General features: G+C 35.0%; 1 protein-coding gene across 2 annotated transcripts; it reads left to right on the top strand.

The window, feature by feature from the left end:
- The first annotated feature begins 2,988 nt into the window (after nucleotides 1-2,988).
- Nucleotides 2,989-14,729, top strand: PACRGL (parkin coregulated like). 2 transcript variants are annotated; one of them, XM_015624332.2, is made up of 8 exons: nucleotides 2,989-3,332; nucleotides 5,619-5,740; nucleotides 7,237-7,304; nucleotides 8,513-8,603; nucleotides 9,874-9,966; nucleotides 11,737-11,844; nucleotides 12,828-12,908; nucleotides 14,282-14,729. In XM_015624332.2, the coding sequence occupies exons 2-8, from the start codon at nucleotides 5,636-5,638 to the stop codon at nucleotides 14,336-14,338; spliced, it is 603 nt and encodes a 200-aa protein (XP_015479818.1). In that variant the 5' UTR covers nucleotides 2,989-3,332; nucleotides 5,619-5,635; the 3' UTR covers nucleotides 14,339-14,729. The 2 variants fall into 2 exon arrangements, with proteins under 2 accessions (XP_015479818.1, XP_015479817.1); XM_015624331.2 differs by having other exon boundaries at nucleotides 2,991-3,332; nucleotides 9,832-9,966.
- Nucleotides 14,730-14,994: the final 265 nt, after the last annotated feature.

The following is a 14,994-nucleotide window of genomic DNA, read 5'->3' as shown; positions in this document are numbered from 1 at the left end:
AGCATCTTTATATCTATATGGACTTAAATTTCTCTGACTCACTCAAGTATTCACGTTCATGGAAAAGCCTGATAATTTCAGATCAGCAGGATATCCTTGAGAGCAACCAAAAAACCTGGTGTGGAATTTAACTGCAGTTGTCCATGAACTTGGTTGTGCTCAGCCTTGTGCACCAAGTCTGCACACTAACAGTGCTCTGTACTGTGTACTCAGTGATACTCATTAGGGAATCTCATTAAGTTTGCAAATTTGGGGTCATACCTGTATGAATTTTTGTTACTCTGAAACATCAGAACCGGAAAGTTCCTGTGGGTCAGTCTGTTTCCTGGGACCTTGCCTCTGAGTTTTATGCAGGACATTGATCTGCTAATCCAATGTCCTTACAGCATCTTAGCACTTAGTAATAGGCTATCAAATAATTTCTGGTGTATTACAGAAAAAGAGTAAGCAATTCAGTAGAATCATTGGGCTGTTATCCAGAATTGTACAGCTGAAATGATGCTGTTTCACACCAATTTTCATTGAAGATAAAAGGGCAGATTCACAGGTCCATCAACTTGACAGGCACTGAATTTCTAAATTTTCTGGAGAAATGAAAGGAATTACCATATATATTGAGGAAATATGTTTTGTTCTTTTACTGCTCTTACTAGGTTGCAAGTTGTTGGCCCCCAACTGTGAATAAAATTGGACCTTTTTATTTAAAGTATGTAATTATTATTTTTAGTATTTTATTTAAATTAATATTTTATTAAAATAAAACAATCTATTAATTTCTACAATAGTCTCAAATAAAAATATATGTTTGTGTGTTATTACATGAATATTTAGAACTATAATAAAATGTAAAATGAGTCAATTTTAAGCCTGTTGTTAATTTCTTTCTTGTTATTAGAAAAATATAAGGAACAAATCATCATAAACCACTTATTGTCTTACAGAAAAGCTGCTACAAATAGAAAGGGAAATGTTGACAATGCAAATTAATTAAATTATGACAAAAAATGAAGTTTCTGCTCCCCTTCTTCCTCATGCAAAAACCTGCACTTGTCAAGAAATATTCTCCCCACAATTTCTCAACGGGCTCTGGCAACATGCCAAGTCTAAACCATGTCAAATGAATTAGTGTAACAAAGATATAAATATGCTCAGACAAAAAGATCTCACACGTGACTGGCATAAGTGATGTTCTTTCAATTAACCATATTCCAGTAAGTCTCAGTTTTAATTTCATAAGCCTCAGAATTCATTTGGCATTAGTGAATTCTCCTCCCCATTAGTAATTAACTATTTAGCTGTGACTAATGAAAAAAAGAAGTCAAATTGTATATTAGTTTTACTAGCAGTTACAGTTAATTAATTAATCATTGGTTCTATTTAAATTGGTTGACTATTATTATGAAAAAGTAAGTAATCAGTGTTTAGAATCAAGTTATAAAAATATGTATGAGGATACAGTTTCATCCTATCCTACTCCAGGAATTCAGGACCATTTTAGTCTATATTTCTGCCATGTGGGGGGATCAAGCCCACCCCAAAGGTCACCAGCCTGCACTCCGCTGGCTGAGCCTTGCCATGCATTCAGCACCCCAAGAACACTCCCTGTGCTACCAGACACACTGCAGGACCGTCTCTTATTTCACATTTTCCAGGAAAGTGATCCGACTCTGAAGAAAGCCCTGCTCTTGCACAGGGTCTGGAATCTCATCCTTGCACAACCCAGTCGTTTCTGTGCCTCCGTGAATGCAGTGGGAGCTGATCAGTGGGGCTTTGCTTCATGCTACACAGCAGTTCATACTCATACTGACCTAGGAACTGTACTACTGCTTTCTTCCATAGCTCTGGTCTGTTCTGTACTCACAAAGGAGCTATAGCAGATACATGTATAAAATGATACTAAAACACTGAACTAAAAAAAAAAAACTTTGCTCAAAAAAAAAGCAGATTTTTTTTTTTTCTCATCCTGGAAATGATCACACTGGTTTACATTTTTTAGTGTGATTTTCAAAGTGTTTCATGATCTGCTTTAAAATACTGGATTTTTTTCTAAGATAATTCATCAGTCCATAATTTTTTTGGATAAAAAGATATCCATTTTTCTATTGTCTTCAGTATTGTGGAACAGTAAAATAATTCTGTTAAAGTACTATTACGTCTCTTGAGTTTAGCTAAAGCCACCTAGAAAAAGAAGAAATCTTCCCTTCTCCAATATTATTTATAGATATTTTCCTTCTGTATTTCCAAATAGTCTCTTGCACTAATGCATTTCAATGGCACTCAGCTATGCAGCCCTATTTTAACTCTGCAATAGTCCTCACTTTGGACTCGCCATTATTGGCAGATATAAAGTATTTATGTTGGATAAAACAATTATGGAATGCCTGCATTGCCCAAAATCTAATGGCAGTGGCATTTTTCAAATAGTCTACGACTATTTTTCACCACTGTCAATGCAATTTTTTTTTCCTGTGGAAAATCACGAGAATAAGTCCTGCTTATCCATGTTCACTTCTACTTCAGTAGAAATGGCAGAAGTGAGAAAGTATGCGATGGTGGAAAGCTTATATCCACACAATACAAGCACACCAAGGAAATATTTTGCTTGAAGATTTATTTTTGTGTACATGAATGAATATACACATTTCTTGAAGAAGGCAAGAAAGCACTCTCGTGGTCAAGTTAAAAGCAGCCTTTTACCCAAAAGCTCACACTCAGACGTGATGCTGTATTTCCAGCGGAACTTTCAGTACTGTATGAGTGCATTGTATACCCGGGAAGGTATTAAAAAAGTGGATAAAACTGAGCGGCGATGTCACCTGAAAATTCACCGTTTTCGTTTTACTCACAGCGTACAAGGTAGGCTGGAAAAAACAACCCCAAACAAATAGTTTTTTTAAATCTCCTTGTCGCTCCGTCTGCAGCAAGTACGGAGGAAGTTTGGGCTGCCGGCGGCCCGTAGTTCCCCTGGCAACCGGCAGGAAGCGTCGGCGGTGCCGTGTGGCCCTCGGGGAGCGGGGACGGCGCTGCCCGGAGCCCGGGGTGCCCGGAGCCCTGCACTGCCTGCCAGGCGTGCCCGGAGCCCGGCACTGCCCGGAGCCCGGCGTGCCCTGGGAGAGGGAGCGGGGCGGCGGGACAGGGGCCCGGGGGAGCGGGACGAACCCCTCGTGCTCCCGCGGGGTCCCTGGATGTCCCACGGGGCTCGTGAGGGCCGGGCCGGGGGCTCTGGGGGAGCTCGGCGGAGCTTCTCTGCCTGAGCCTCTCTGCGGTGACGGCGCTCGAAGTCCCTCATCTGTTTCTGCCTCTGCACTCCGGGAGAGTTGGCACTCGGCAGGGTAAGGGAGCAACCTCGCCTTTCAAATCCTACTGACTTCCATTCTGCCTGCCTTAAGTGACTTCTAGATCCCCAACTCCAGGCTGCGCTTCCTCCTTTGACAGATGTCTCTTAAAAGTGCTTCTCCTGTTTCTGTTTAAAGTGTCGCTCCTTTATTTGAAGTCTGTCGTCTGCCAGTAGATGGGTCACTTCTGTATCAAACCTCGCTTGTTTGATTCAGGGCTGTGCTTCACCTGTCTGTTGTCTCTACAAAAACGTGTGACCCTTTCAGCTCCCACTACACGAGAGCATTCATATCTCAAGAGTAACACGTCCTTATGAAAAATGCTTTTTCTGCTCGATGCTTCGTATTACATCTTAGCGTGGATTTTGATTACTTGGAAAATAGAAAAAAATTAAATACATCTGAATTACTTATAAATACTGTTTTAAGAAAAATATTTATGTAGGTATTAGCAAGCAAGGTATTATGAGCAATGGTACATTTCCCAGCCTGACATGGATAGCACTATTTTGTGATACAAGCTCCTACTGCCCTGAACTTCTCTGGTGTTTTCATAGTATGAAACTATATTGATTCTTAATTTTCTGACAGTTAAAAATCCGTCTTCTAAAGCTAATGTGATTGGAATTTTATGATAATAAGCAGACATACAAAATCAGTAGATTTATTTTTATATTAATGTTTTACATTTGACTTCCATTTTATAAATAGAATAGTGCTCATAAGTGTCATGTAAGTTTCTGTGAGTTCTGAAGAGATTTAATTGACTAATTGTAGTATATTATTTCTTTTAAAAAGACTTTCACTGGAGACAGGCTACATTCTCGAAATTGTAGGAAAGAGAAAACAAAATGTACAGGAGATAAACTGATTTGAATCACTAGTTCTGGTTAAGTCATCAGTCAAGAAATATTGATTTAAACTTTCAATTTTAGTTTTGCTTTGTGTTTTAGCTAGTTTTCTAGTCATTATTATATGTAGTTTCACAGCATTCAGTAAAACTTAGGCACTTCATGTAATTCTTTCCATAAGTCACGAAGTCAGCATATCTACGCAGGTGCTGAAACCTTATCACTTCTATCACAGAAACACAAGCAATCCTAAATATTTCATAATGTAAATGATGACAAAGGTACCTGACTGGAAATCCTGTTCAGAGGGAAGAATTAGGATAACCAAGCTAAACAAGGACTGCCTGTGGGTGGGCATTAGGGCGAATGGCTGATAGAGCTGAGAGCAAGAGAGTAGCATGGCAAATCTGTCTCTGATTCATCCTGATCTCAGTATTTGGCATTTAATCATATTTTTAACAAAAACAGGTGTCATCAAGGGTGATGGCTGGACAGCAAGCACACTGCTCATCCCTCAGACAATGTTTGTTTCTGTGTTTCCTATTATTTTCATCTCTGTATGTTGTAATTTCTTTTTTACTATAGGAATCTAGTGTCTTATTTACTAATATTTTTTTCCCATTCAGAATACACCACAGCAAAAATTAACTGGACATTATAATATTCAAAATCAGGGTTTTTGTTCTTTATAATTTTATTAATATTTAAAATCTTGTGATCTCCCAGGAATAATTTATATTATTCATTATATTATGAGCCTTGGTACGTTAAATAGGTAGAGAACTATTAGTTTTGTTGGGGACACTTTAACCCAATTACATACATTTGTAGTGACATATAGCTGGTGCATTGACTTACAGAAGGTAATTGTACTTAAATCAGTATCTAAGGATGCAGACAAAGTTATTTTTACAGTCTTTTTAAAAAAGTACTTTCATTCTTCTTACTGGAATTGGAATTAATTTTGTGTGTTCTTTTTTTTTTTCTTTTTGCTGCCTTACATTTCTGTTCTCATCTCTTATTGATTGTGGTTTTGTGTCCTGAATGTAATTGCTTCCTTCTTTCATCCTGGACCTTCCTCAAATTGTTGCTTTCTTCTGATGTAAGTGTACCCAACCTATTTGACTCTGGGCTCTTCTGCAGAGCGGTGTACTGCTGCTCGGATTTCTGGGGGCTACCCTAAAAGCAGACTGTATCTAATTCACTTTTGCTGCAGGTCTCAAAGAACACAAGTAAAGAGGAGCAGAGTAGGAAATGTGTGCATCTGAAATAAGGAGTGACAGGACTATTACAGTTGTCCCATGCACTGTGTCTGATATATAAGAATAAGCATCTGTTTCCTAGTACACATTCTAACCCTCAATATTCTGTCATATAGGAATGAAAATTATTTTGGTTTTAATTTTTTATTTTTATTTTTTTTGTTTTGTAGGAAGCAATGTTGTAAGAATGTCATCAGGCATCCAAATGAAAACAAAGACTGCAGCACAGAAAAGCAAGCCATGTTCACAGCCAAAGCCTAGTGACAAGCTGAATCCTAAAACTATTGATCCAGTATGTATAGCTGGTGGTAGTTTTGTTTTGTTAAAATCCATCTGTGGTTTGAAGACTTTTCCTTACTTTATTAAATTGCATCAGGACATGCTTCTTCTGGTCCTGTTTTTTTAAACTGAAATTAAACTTTTGTTATTAATCATACATACCTTATCTTCTAAGCTCAAATGCCTTGTTTATTACATTTTTTAAAAAAATGTTTTTTGGTACAGTTGTGGCTTGGATGGTAACTGGTTTTTTTTAATGTACTATTGCCCTGAAAAGAGATTAGAGCTAAACAGCAAAAAGGGTTGGTTTTGTTTTTTTTTATTCTAAACTTTGGCACCTGATGCTTTAGAGAAACTTATTCAGTTATGCCATGAAACCCAGAAGCATGTGACATATTGAAGGCTTTATAAAATGTGGCAAATTAATTGCTGGTGAGCATTATTTGAAACTCACAGTTACTGTGACTATGTAATCCTTCAGGAAAAATTTGTGTTCTTGGGAGAGCAGTAATGAAAGGAGTTGTTTTTTTCATGGAAGTCCTGTGCCTGGAGAACTAGCATTGAATGCATGAATTATAGTTCACCACTGGGCCATATAATCTGGCAATTAGTAATGTCACAGGTGTTTTGGAAAGTGAATGCAGAAGTACTTTGCTGATAAACAGAGGCTGAATACTTTAATGTGGGCATCTTTTTTGTTTGAAATCTCTTTGCAAGTAGCACAATGACCGAATTTAAGCCATGAACACAATTCTACTAAGCTTAATGTAGGTTTAAACACTCAAAAGATAAAAATTGAGATTTCGTGGTATTCCCATCTGAATGCTTTGTGATAAGGTGTATTATCTGGGAAACAACATTAAATGATCATGCTAATAAATAATATAATAGTTCATATGCATAAGAAGCATGTATACGATGAAAGGAAATTTGTGCAGCTTTTCCTTGCATGAATGTCCTAGTTTCCTTCTCCAGCATGTCCTTCCTAGATTCTCACCCAGTATGAACCTCCCTGTGTATTTCCAGTGCCCTCTCACCTTCTTTCCCAATATTTGGTGTTTCTCCCACATCTTGCCACCATGTACTTTTGTCTCTAGTCAGATCAAGTTGGAATTGCAATGAAACTGCCTTCTGCATGTTACCAATATAACCAGAGCTTCAGGAAAGTTGGAGCTCCTTGATCTGCTTAGGAAAGAACCTGTAAGACTTTTATATTACCATTTTCAAGAAAAAAAAAAAAAGGAAAAATAGTAATTCCATCAGGAAACCACTGTTTGTGTATTTTTATTCATTTACAACTCCCCAGACCGATGAGTCTTAAAAGCAGTTTTCGCATAAGTGTATCACTTAATATGTTTTCCACTCCATGGCAGCAGTTCTTTATTTTGTTTTGTTTTAGATTCATGTGACTAAGTTCATTTTTTTGTGAACTTCCCTTTTAGCGTATTCATAATAACTATAAAACATTACTATTATGAATAAATAATGGTTTTTTTTCTGTCCTCACAGTTTCGTGCTTATTCTCATTCACCATCTGCATTTGCTGCTACATATGCTAGAGGTGGCATTCCGTGCAGGTGTGTTTGGTTTGTTTCTTCTTTTTACTAAAAGTATTATGAAATACATCTTTTCATGTTTCATCTTTTAGTTAGGTTGTTTGATTCCATTCAATTCTGGAAAAATGTTTAATACTTAATTCTTTTCAGAGCAGAAAGCAAGCTTCCATGCATTTGAAATTGTCTTCTTTTGGTTCTTTTTTAATGCTGTATTAATATCAAAGCCACATTTTTAAATAATAGTTAATTATGTGCACACTTGGTTTGCCAAACTTCTTTCACAAATGATTTTTTTCAGGTAATTGTATTTACTTCTCCCTCCTAGCAATGTTAATAAAATTAGTGCCATTTAAATAAGTAGACCTTTTACAGCCTTTTTTATCTGAAGTTAGTAGCATGACAACATGTTATTGAACATTCCTATTCTGTAGTTTTCAGACATATGGAAAATTAACAAAACTACTTGCAAGTAAGTTCAGGGTAAAGTTATATATATATTTTATATATATATATATATATATATAGGTTAAGTTTATTTTATATATATATATAGGTATATATTTGCCTAGACAATAAATGTTCTGGTGTTTCGTCACATGGATGCAGAATTACTTTACAAAAATATAAGCCATCATTAATAAGATGTGCATGTATATAACTGTATGAAATAATCAGAAGCACAGAAAATAATCCATTATCTGTGCTAACAAGCTCTAACTAATATATAGTATTAATACATTTATTTGTATCTTAGGAGTAAATAATGAATTTCTATATGATCTTCCTTCAGTTTCAACTGCTTTCTCTTACCTATTGCTATTTGAGGAAAATGTTTCTTGATATACTTATCAAAATAAGTAACTTTGCAAAAGGAATATCTTCTGTTGTTGGCATGAGAAGCACCTATAATTTCTATAACTTCTATTTTCTGATTTCTGTGTGATTAGGAGCAGAATTTTGAAAACTGTCATATTTTGGGAATTTAGTATAATTGCTCTGTTGACCATTATACATATACAGAGGTTGGACTCCATGATCCCAGAGATCTTTGCCAATTTAGTTGATTCTATGACCCTAGAATTTCACTAAGGAGAGCATTATGGATTGAGACTGTGTATATAATGAAGGAACACAATAATCTAATTGGTGATACATTGAAAGCAAATAGTGTTAGCAATAAATTATATATTATTATATGTTATTTTGTTAAAACTTCATTCTTTACGTAGGTTAGTGCATGGATCAGTAAAGCACAAACTGCAGTGGGAATGCCCTCCTGAAACTGTTTCCTTTGATCCTCTTCTTTTAACACTGGCAGAGGTAAACTCAATTTCTTGCAACATTAAGTATATAACCATTTCCTAATTGCAAATGTAATTTTTTAAACAATCCAAGTTAGCCAGTTAAAGCTCAGCTACTGGAGAAAGATAAAAGAAAACCCACTTATGAGGATATTGTATGAATGAAAATGGCCAAGAACATTGCTATTTGTAGTTCTTTAGTTGGAGCTTTCTGGGAGAGCTAGCTAGACGTGCTTAATCTTCAAGATACTGATCAAATGCAAGACTCAATTTCAGATGCCCAACTGTTGAATGTGAACTGTTGAAATTTGTGCTTTTGCAGATTCTTTTGTAAGCTAAATTGTTTTGCTTATTTTTCTATATAAAGCCTACATTACAAAGTAAGAATGCTCTCCTCAGTAGACTGAATTAGTACAGTGGAAATAGGATTCTGTAAGTAAGTGGAAGAGAAATACTATGCACTATATTGAGGCTTCTATTTTCTCAGAACCATCTGTGACATTTATCACTAAATATGTTCCACGTGTCTAAATGCTGAATCCAATGTCGCAGGTAGAATAAAGTGCATATACTGAGGTGGTTTACTTTTTTTTCCCTTTTTTTTTTCCTCTTTTTCCTTTTTATTTTCTTGGTTTCTTTTTTCCCTTTGCTTCTTCTTTGTTTTTTTCTTTTTTTTTGTTGTTTTTTAATTAAACAAAACTGTCAGTTCCTAAAATAACATAAAATTTCTATTATGTTAAGAAAAAAGGCTTCACCCACAGGGCTTTAAATCTTTGAGTTTTGCCAGTCAGACCTTTACTAGATGTGCATCTTCATACTATCTACAAGTTTTTTAGTGTTTCATAGAGAGGTATGTGGTGTGGGGTGTCTTTCCTTACGTTGTTCACCTTCCATTCTTTTTTCCCTTCAGTACAAAATCTCTATACAAATATTGCCTGTTGTATGGTCTCATTGAAAAAATACCTTGGGTTGTTAGATTAAAGGTATTGAAGTACAAATATTGATTGAATTGGCAGTTTTCATAATGTGAATTTTAATATTCAGCGTTCTAAAAGAAAAATCAATTAGAATATTCTGTGAGCAGAGTTGTACCCAGTGGCTCCACATGGTGGAGTTAGTGTACTTTATGTTTTGAACTGATCTGGCAAAATATAAACATGGTCCTTTTGCTGTGTGGAACTTGTAAATGCAGTTTTGTTTGAAAGAAGGTTTAGTATTAAGAAAATCATGTTTTACATTTGCAACAGGGACTAAGAGAGACAAAACATCCCTATACTTTTGTTTCCAAGGAGGGTTTTAAAGAATTACTTCTGGTTGAAGGTGCTGCTGAAAAAGCTATTCCCTTGTTGCCTCGTCTAGTTCCAGTCTTAAAGGCTGCATTGGTATGTCTTGTTCTTCATGCAGAGATTTTAATGGGTTTGATTTTTTTTTTATTTCTGCCAGTGAGAACTACATGGGTAATATTAATGTAATAAATCTATTGCATGGGCTTTTGGTTTGGGGGATAGAGAGGAATTCTCTTTCTCTTGTTAACCCTGCCTTGGTTTATTAGCTAAATATGTCTTTAAATATAAATTAATATAGGCAGCTCCTTTTATAACTATATGACAGTAGCTATGAAAAAAATTTATGAAACTGTTCTCTTAAAGGTTTTATATAAGCAGAAATAAAAATATATATTTGTGGTAGGCTTTTTTATATGTCCACGGAATAACATGCAAAAAATAAAAATGTGGTGAGTTAAAATGGATATGCAGGAATAAATACTAATCTATTACATGTAACAATACAAAACATGCTACAAAGTTAAACAAAATCACAAAATAAGGGACCCACAAGGATCACTGGGTCCAACTCCCAGCCCTGCATAGCACCATCACCAGAATATGTCAATGAGGGAAAAGGAAGAATACATTTAAAGTGTTTGAGGTCATATTCTTAATTTTAGAAAATGTTTGTGACTCTTCTACACCATCAGAAAATAAAGTGAGGTACTGGCTTTGAAGGTTATCTCTTTTGGATTATTTTCATGTCTTTGAGAGCCGTTTTCTGCTTCAGTAAGTAGCTGTCCCTTAATCTAGATGTGTTTCAGTTCTGATTTAACAGAGATGGCTTGAAGCTTGAAAATTAATTGTGATCTCAAATCAGAGATATAACAGAAGTTCAGAATTGTGTGTTATCACTATCTTTGGTTTAGCTTAATGGCAAAATTAGAAAAAATATTCTTCTCTCTTCCTCCAATTAATGTTACTCTTCTGATAATTTTTATTGTTGCAGTGTTTTGGTATTATGCCTTGTTAAATCTTCTACTACACAAGCAGTCAATGATTTCTAGTTAAAAAGACAATGTTCAGGGCCCACATGCTGGAGAGGAGAAATAGTTGTTTAAATAAAGTTATAATTTAGTATGAGACCAAGATAAGTTGTTATAAGTCTATTTCTTTGCTAAAGGTAAAGCAAGATAACTAAACCATTAGAGAAGTCAGGTATAGAAGAGCCTTCCCATGGGAGAAATAAAGATGATGAAGAACCACAGAAGTAGATAAGAGCCTAATAATTGCTGGCAGGTGACAAAGGTGTAGTTGGCAGGGGACTAAATTAATTGAGACAGAAAGTCATTGGCTCCTCTGTTTCTCCAACAAAGAAAGTTATTATTATGAATTGCATAGAAATTACCCAGAATTCATTATATTTGTAACTAAAATGGTGTCGTTCAATTTAAACATATCAGCATTTGAAAGATTATTTCTAATATGCTGTGAAATACTGAAATTATCAGTGTAGCAATTATCAGTGTAGCAATAACAGTGTAGCTGTCTTGCATGCCATATTTTTTATTTCAGCAATAGTAAATTATTCATTTTGTTGTCTCAGAAGAAATGCAAGAGTTTTGTGGACATTTCATGGATGTTTTTGTTTTCTGGTTTAAAAATATGCTCTGACTTCAAATTTGGCCTTTAGAGACTAATATTCAGTCATACTGTACTTCTATTTCTAAACTTGGATCATTATAACGATTAGCAATTGCACAGTAGTTTTAATGTTTAAAACTACTCCATACAATCATAATACAGAGTTTGCAGTTTAGAAAAACTTAAGTGTTTGTCTGAATCTTACTCACAGGATTTTCTTTCTTTCTTCCCCTTCTGAAGGCCCATGTGGATGATGAAGTATTTGAAAGGGCATTGGATGCTTTAGTGCAATTGAGTGGGGTTGTTGGCCCGTCTCTTAATGATCATCTTAAACTTCTACTCACAAATGTAAGTCTTTAATGCTATAATAAAAAATCATTTATATTTTCATGGCATTCTTGTTGAGATGTTACTATAATATCTGCACAGATACAGTGGAGGACTGAGCAGTTCCATGAAAAGCATTATTTCATATAGTCCCCTGTGTGAGTCCTTTGTTCTTTTATGTGTTGACTGACAAAGTTCTAGGAATGGTCCAAAAACTGTTGTTAATAAAAACCAGAGAATAATGGAAGTGTTCTCTCTACTATTTATGAAAACATCCAGATGCCTTGTTTTGGAGGCAAATTTATTGCAAAATGAATTTTTAATTTTAAGTCTGAATATCTTAACAAAACCATGAACATTCCAATACATTAACAGAAGCAAATATTCCCACTCCTTTCAGATGGGAATTCTGCACAAGGAAGTTTTCATTAAATAAGCTTTGAGTGGGATTATGAGAGGTATTTTTATACCAAGTCATTCTGAGTACATCCTTCCTCTGTCAGACAGGCTTTTCATAGTTTCTTTTAACATGCTTGCAAAGTGCACTTTTACAGCAAAATAAAAGGACCTTTCTTGACACTCAAATACAGAAGAGAGAAATTACAGCAGGTTGGGGTTTTTTTTAAGTATTTCCACTACAATAAATCTTTTTCAATGCACATGAAATAAAAGTTAACTTTTCATGTGGACAACTCTTTAAGAATGACTTTTTTTTAAGGTGGATATGTCTTTCAAATTTGTTTGCTAAAAGAAAAAGAAATATTTTTGTTGGTTAACAGATCAGTTTTCTTTGATTTAAAGTTTCTCTCTAGTTAACTTTTTATTCTATATTTGCTTTTATTGAGTTCCATACTTTGACATCAGTTACAAGTTACAATGTTTCTTTGTGGCTTTAATTCTGCAAAGGTAATATGGAAAAAAGTAACAAAATGGGTTATTATTGTCTCTTTGTATATATTGTACTATATTGTGCAACAAACCTCTTTATTTTGCTTTTCCAATAGCTTTTAAAGAGATCAATGGACAAGAAATATAGAGAAAAAGTTACTGTTGCTTTACAAAAGTTGGAGCACTATGGTGGAAAGGTGAGTGGATCAGATATTTATTCAATAATCTACACTTTTGAATCAATTTTGTCAAAACAGCTGTCATCTCTGGTTTTATTGCCACGTTCTTGCCTCAGTATGGCTGGGATACATGCTTAGTGTTCTGTTTTCTGGTACTAAATATGTTTCTCAACAAGATTTCCTCTTGCAAGAAGTTACTTTTTGCTGTAATTGATGATGCCTGCCTGTTCCCACTAATAGTTTATTGGTTATTACACTTCCTGAGGGGATCAGACACTCACATTCCAGCCCACCCTGGTTAACCCAGAGTTTGGATCTGCAATGGCTATAAATCAAAAAGATGCTTTAAGTAATAGACGGCAGAGGCTTCTTCTGCTGAACATTCTTTTGCCAAGTTTTGTGCTATACCTTGTGCACAAAGGAGAAAAGGAGAAAAAATGAGGAGTGCTGGCTTAGATGTTTGTCTTGAAGGGAAATATTTGCTTTCTTGACCCTATTAACAGTTGTATGTGTTATATTAAATGGTTATTCTCAAAGAATAGGGATAACCTGAAGAGTGGGGACCACACACGCAGGCTTAGCAGCACTGAGCTTGTGTGCCTTAGCCAGTAGGTGCCCAAATAATCAGTAGATGCCTCCTCATTTTTGTGTGTGTGCTCATATTCATTTAAGAGCAGTAGCAGTGTTTGTATTACAGATTTGAAAAAAGTCATGAAAAATGAAGGAGGATGAGCATTTTTTATTTATATGAAGTGAGACAAGAAAAGGAAAATTAGGTCTTGTCCTAATGTTCTAAAAATTTAGGTCTAGATAATATAATTAATCCAGTGAGTCAGTAACCTCTAATTTTTTTGTCAATCTCCTGATTTCTTGTAGTTTTACCTGTTTAGTGAGTAGGTCTTTCTGTATGTCTTTTAAAAAGACAGAAAAAAGATAAAGCAAAAAAACGTGGAAACAAACTAAACTAAATTGTGATTACAAGCAATATTATATAATCCAACCAATAATTTATCAAATTTACTTTCTAAATTAGTTATAAAGCATATGATTCTTACTTTTATTGGAAGTCCCCTCCAAAACATCATTCCTCTACTTAAAAATCCTTATTATTTCCTGTCTATGCCCTCTTTTTGGTATGAGTTTACATGTCTGTTCTTTTGGATGTTTTACCTCCCCAGCATTAGTTATCACTATAGTGCATTTTCTCCATTCATTATTTTCAGCCCTTTTGTCAGCAATCAGCAAATACTAACTTTTTAGTTTTCTACTGTTTGATAATAGCAAAGATAACTAAATAAAACTTGGGAATTATGCAATTTATCAAGACTATATGAGTACTGTAGCGCTAGTGCCCCTTATTTTGTTTAAATTTGTTTTGTTTTCTTCAACAGGCAACTGTGGCTATCATCAAATCTAAAATTCCAACCTATTGTTCTATCTACTCTTGAACAAGGAAATTAGTGATTTGTACTGTAAGGTGAAGTTTGGAAAGAAACTGTCTGTAAATATCATTGACCCTTATTTGGGGTATGATATATTCTCTTAAAATAATAATAATTATTCAGTATGATGGAGAGCAGGAGTCTTACCAGTTTGTGAATATGTAATTACGGAAGACTTCTCTTTGTATATTTGTATATGCATTAGGCTTAACATGACACCAATTAATGCGATATTATTTCAAAAACAGAATAAGTATTGATCCTTATTTAGTTTTAAATTACGATTTCATTTATTATACCTGCAGTGGTTAATATGTTTTGTATATTTGTGTGATGCAAAATAATTTGGTTGTAATTACTTAAATAAAATCTAACCTGGTGCTAAATTGCATATGTATATCTGCTTTTGAAATTTATAACTTATTTTGTGACATGGCATGGATGGATGCATTTAGGTTCATCAGGACTAGGTTAGACATAGAACTGTGAGCCCTCACAGAATTCTTCAGAGTCAGCTTTTAAAGGTGTGAAGCTGAACCCAGTAAACAGGCAGCATATGTTCCAAAGCTGAACTTGCTCAGTGCATTCTTAGCATTTTTGAGAGCCTGGAGAGGCTCTGGAGAGTACAGTGCAGAGGCATCAGGCTGTCCCACAGAGCCACA

This window comes from Parus major, chromosome 4, assembly GCF_001522545.3.
Source record: "Parus major isolate Abel chromosome 4, Parus_major1.1, whole genome shotgun sequence".
NCBI lineage: Eukaryota > Metazoa > Chordata > Aves > Passeriformes > Paridae > Parus > Parus major.
Note: the sequence above shows the minus strand (reverse complement) of the source record. Positions and strands in the feature narration are given on the sequence as shown.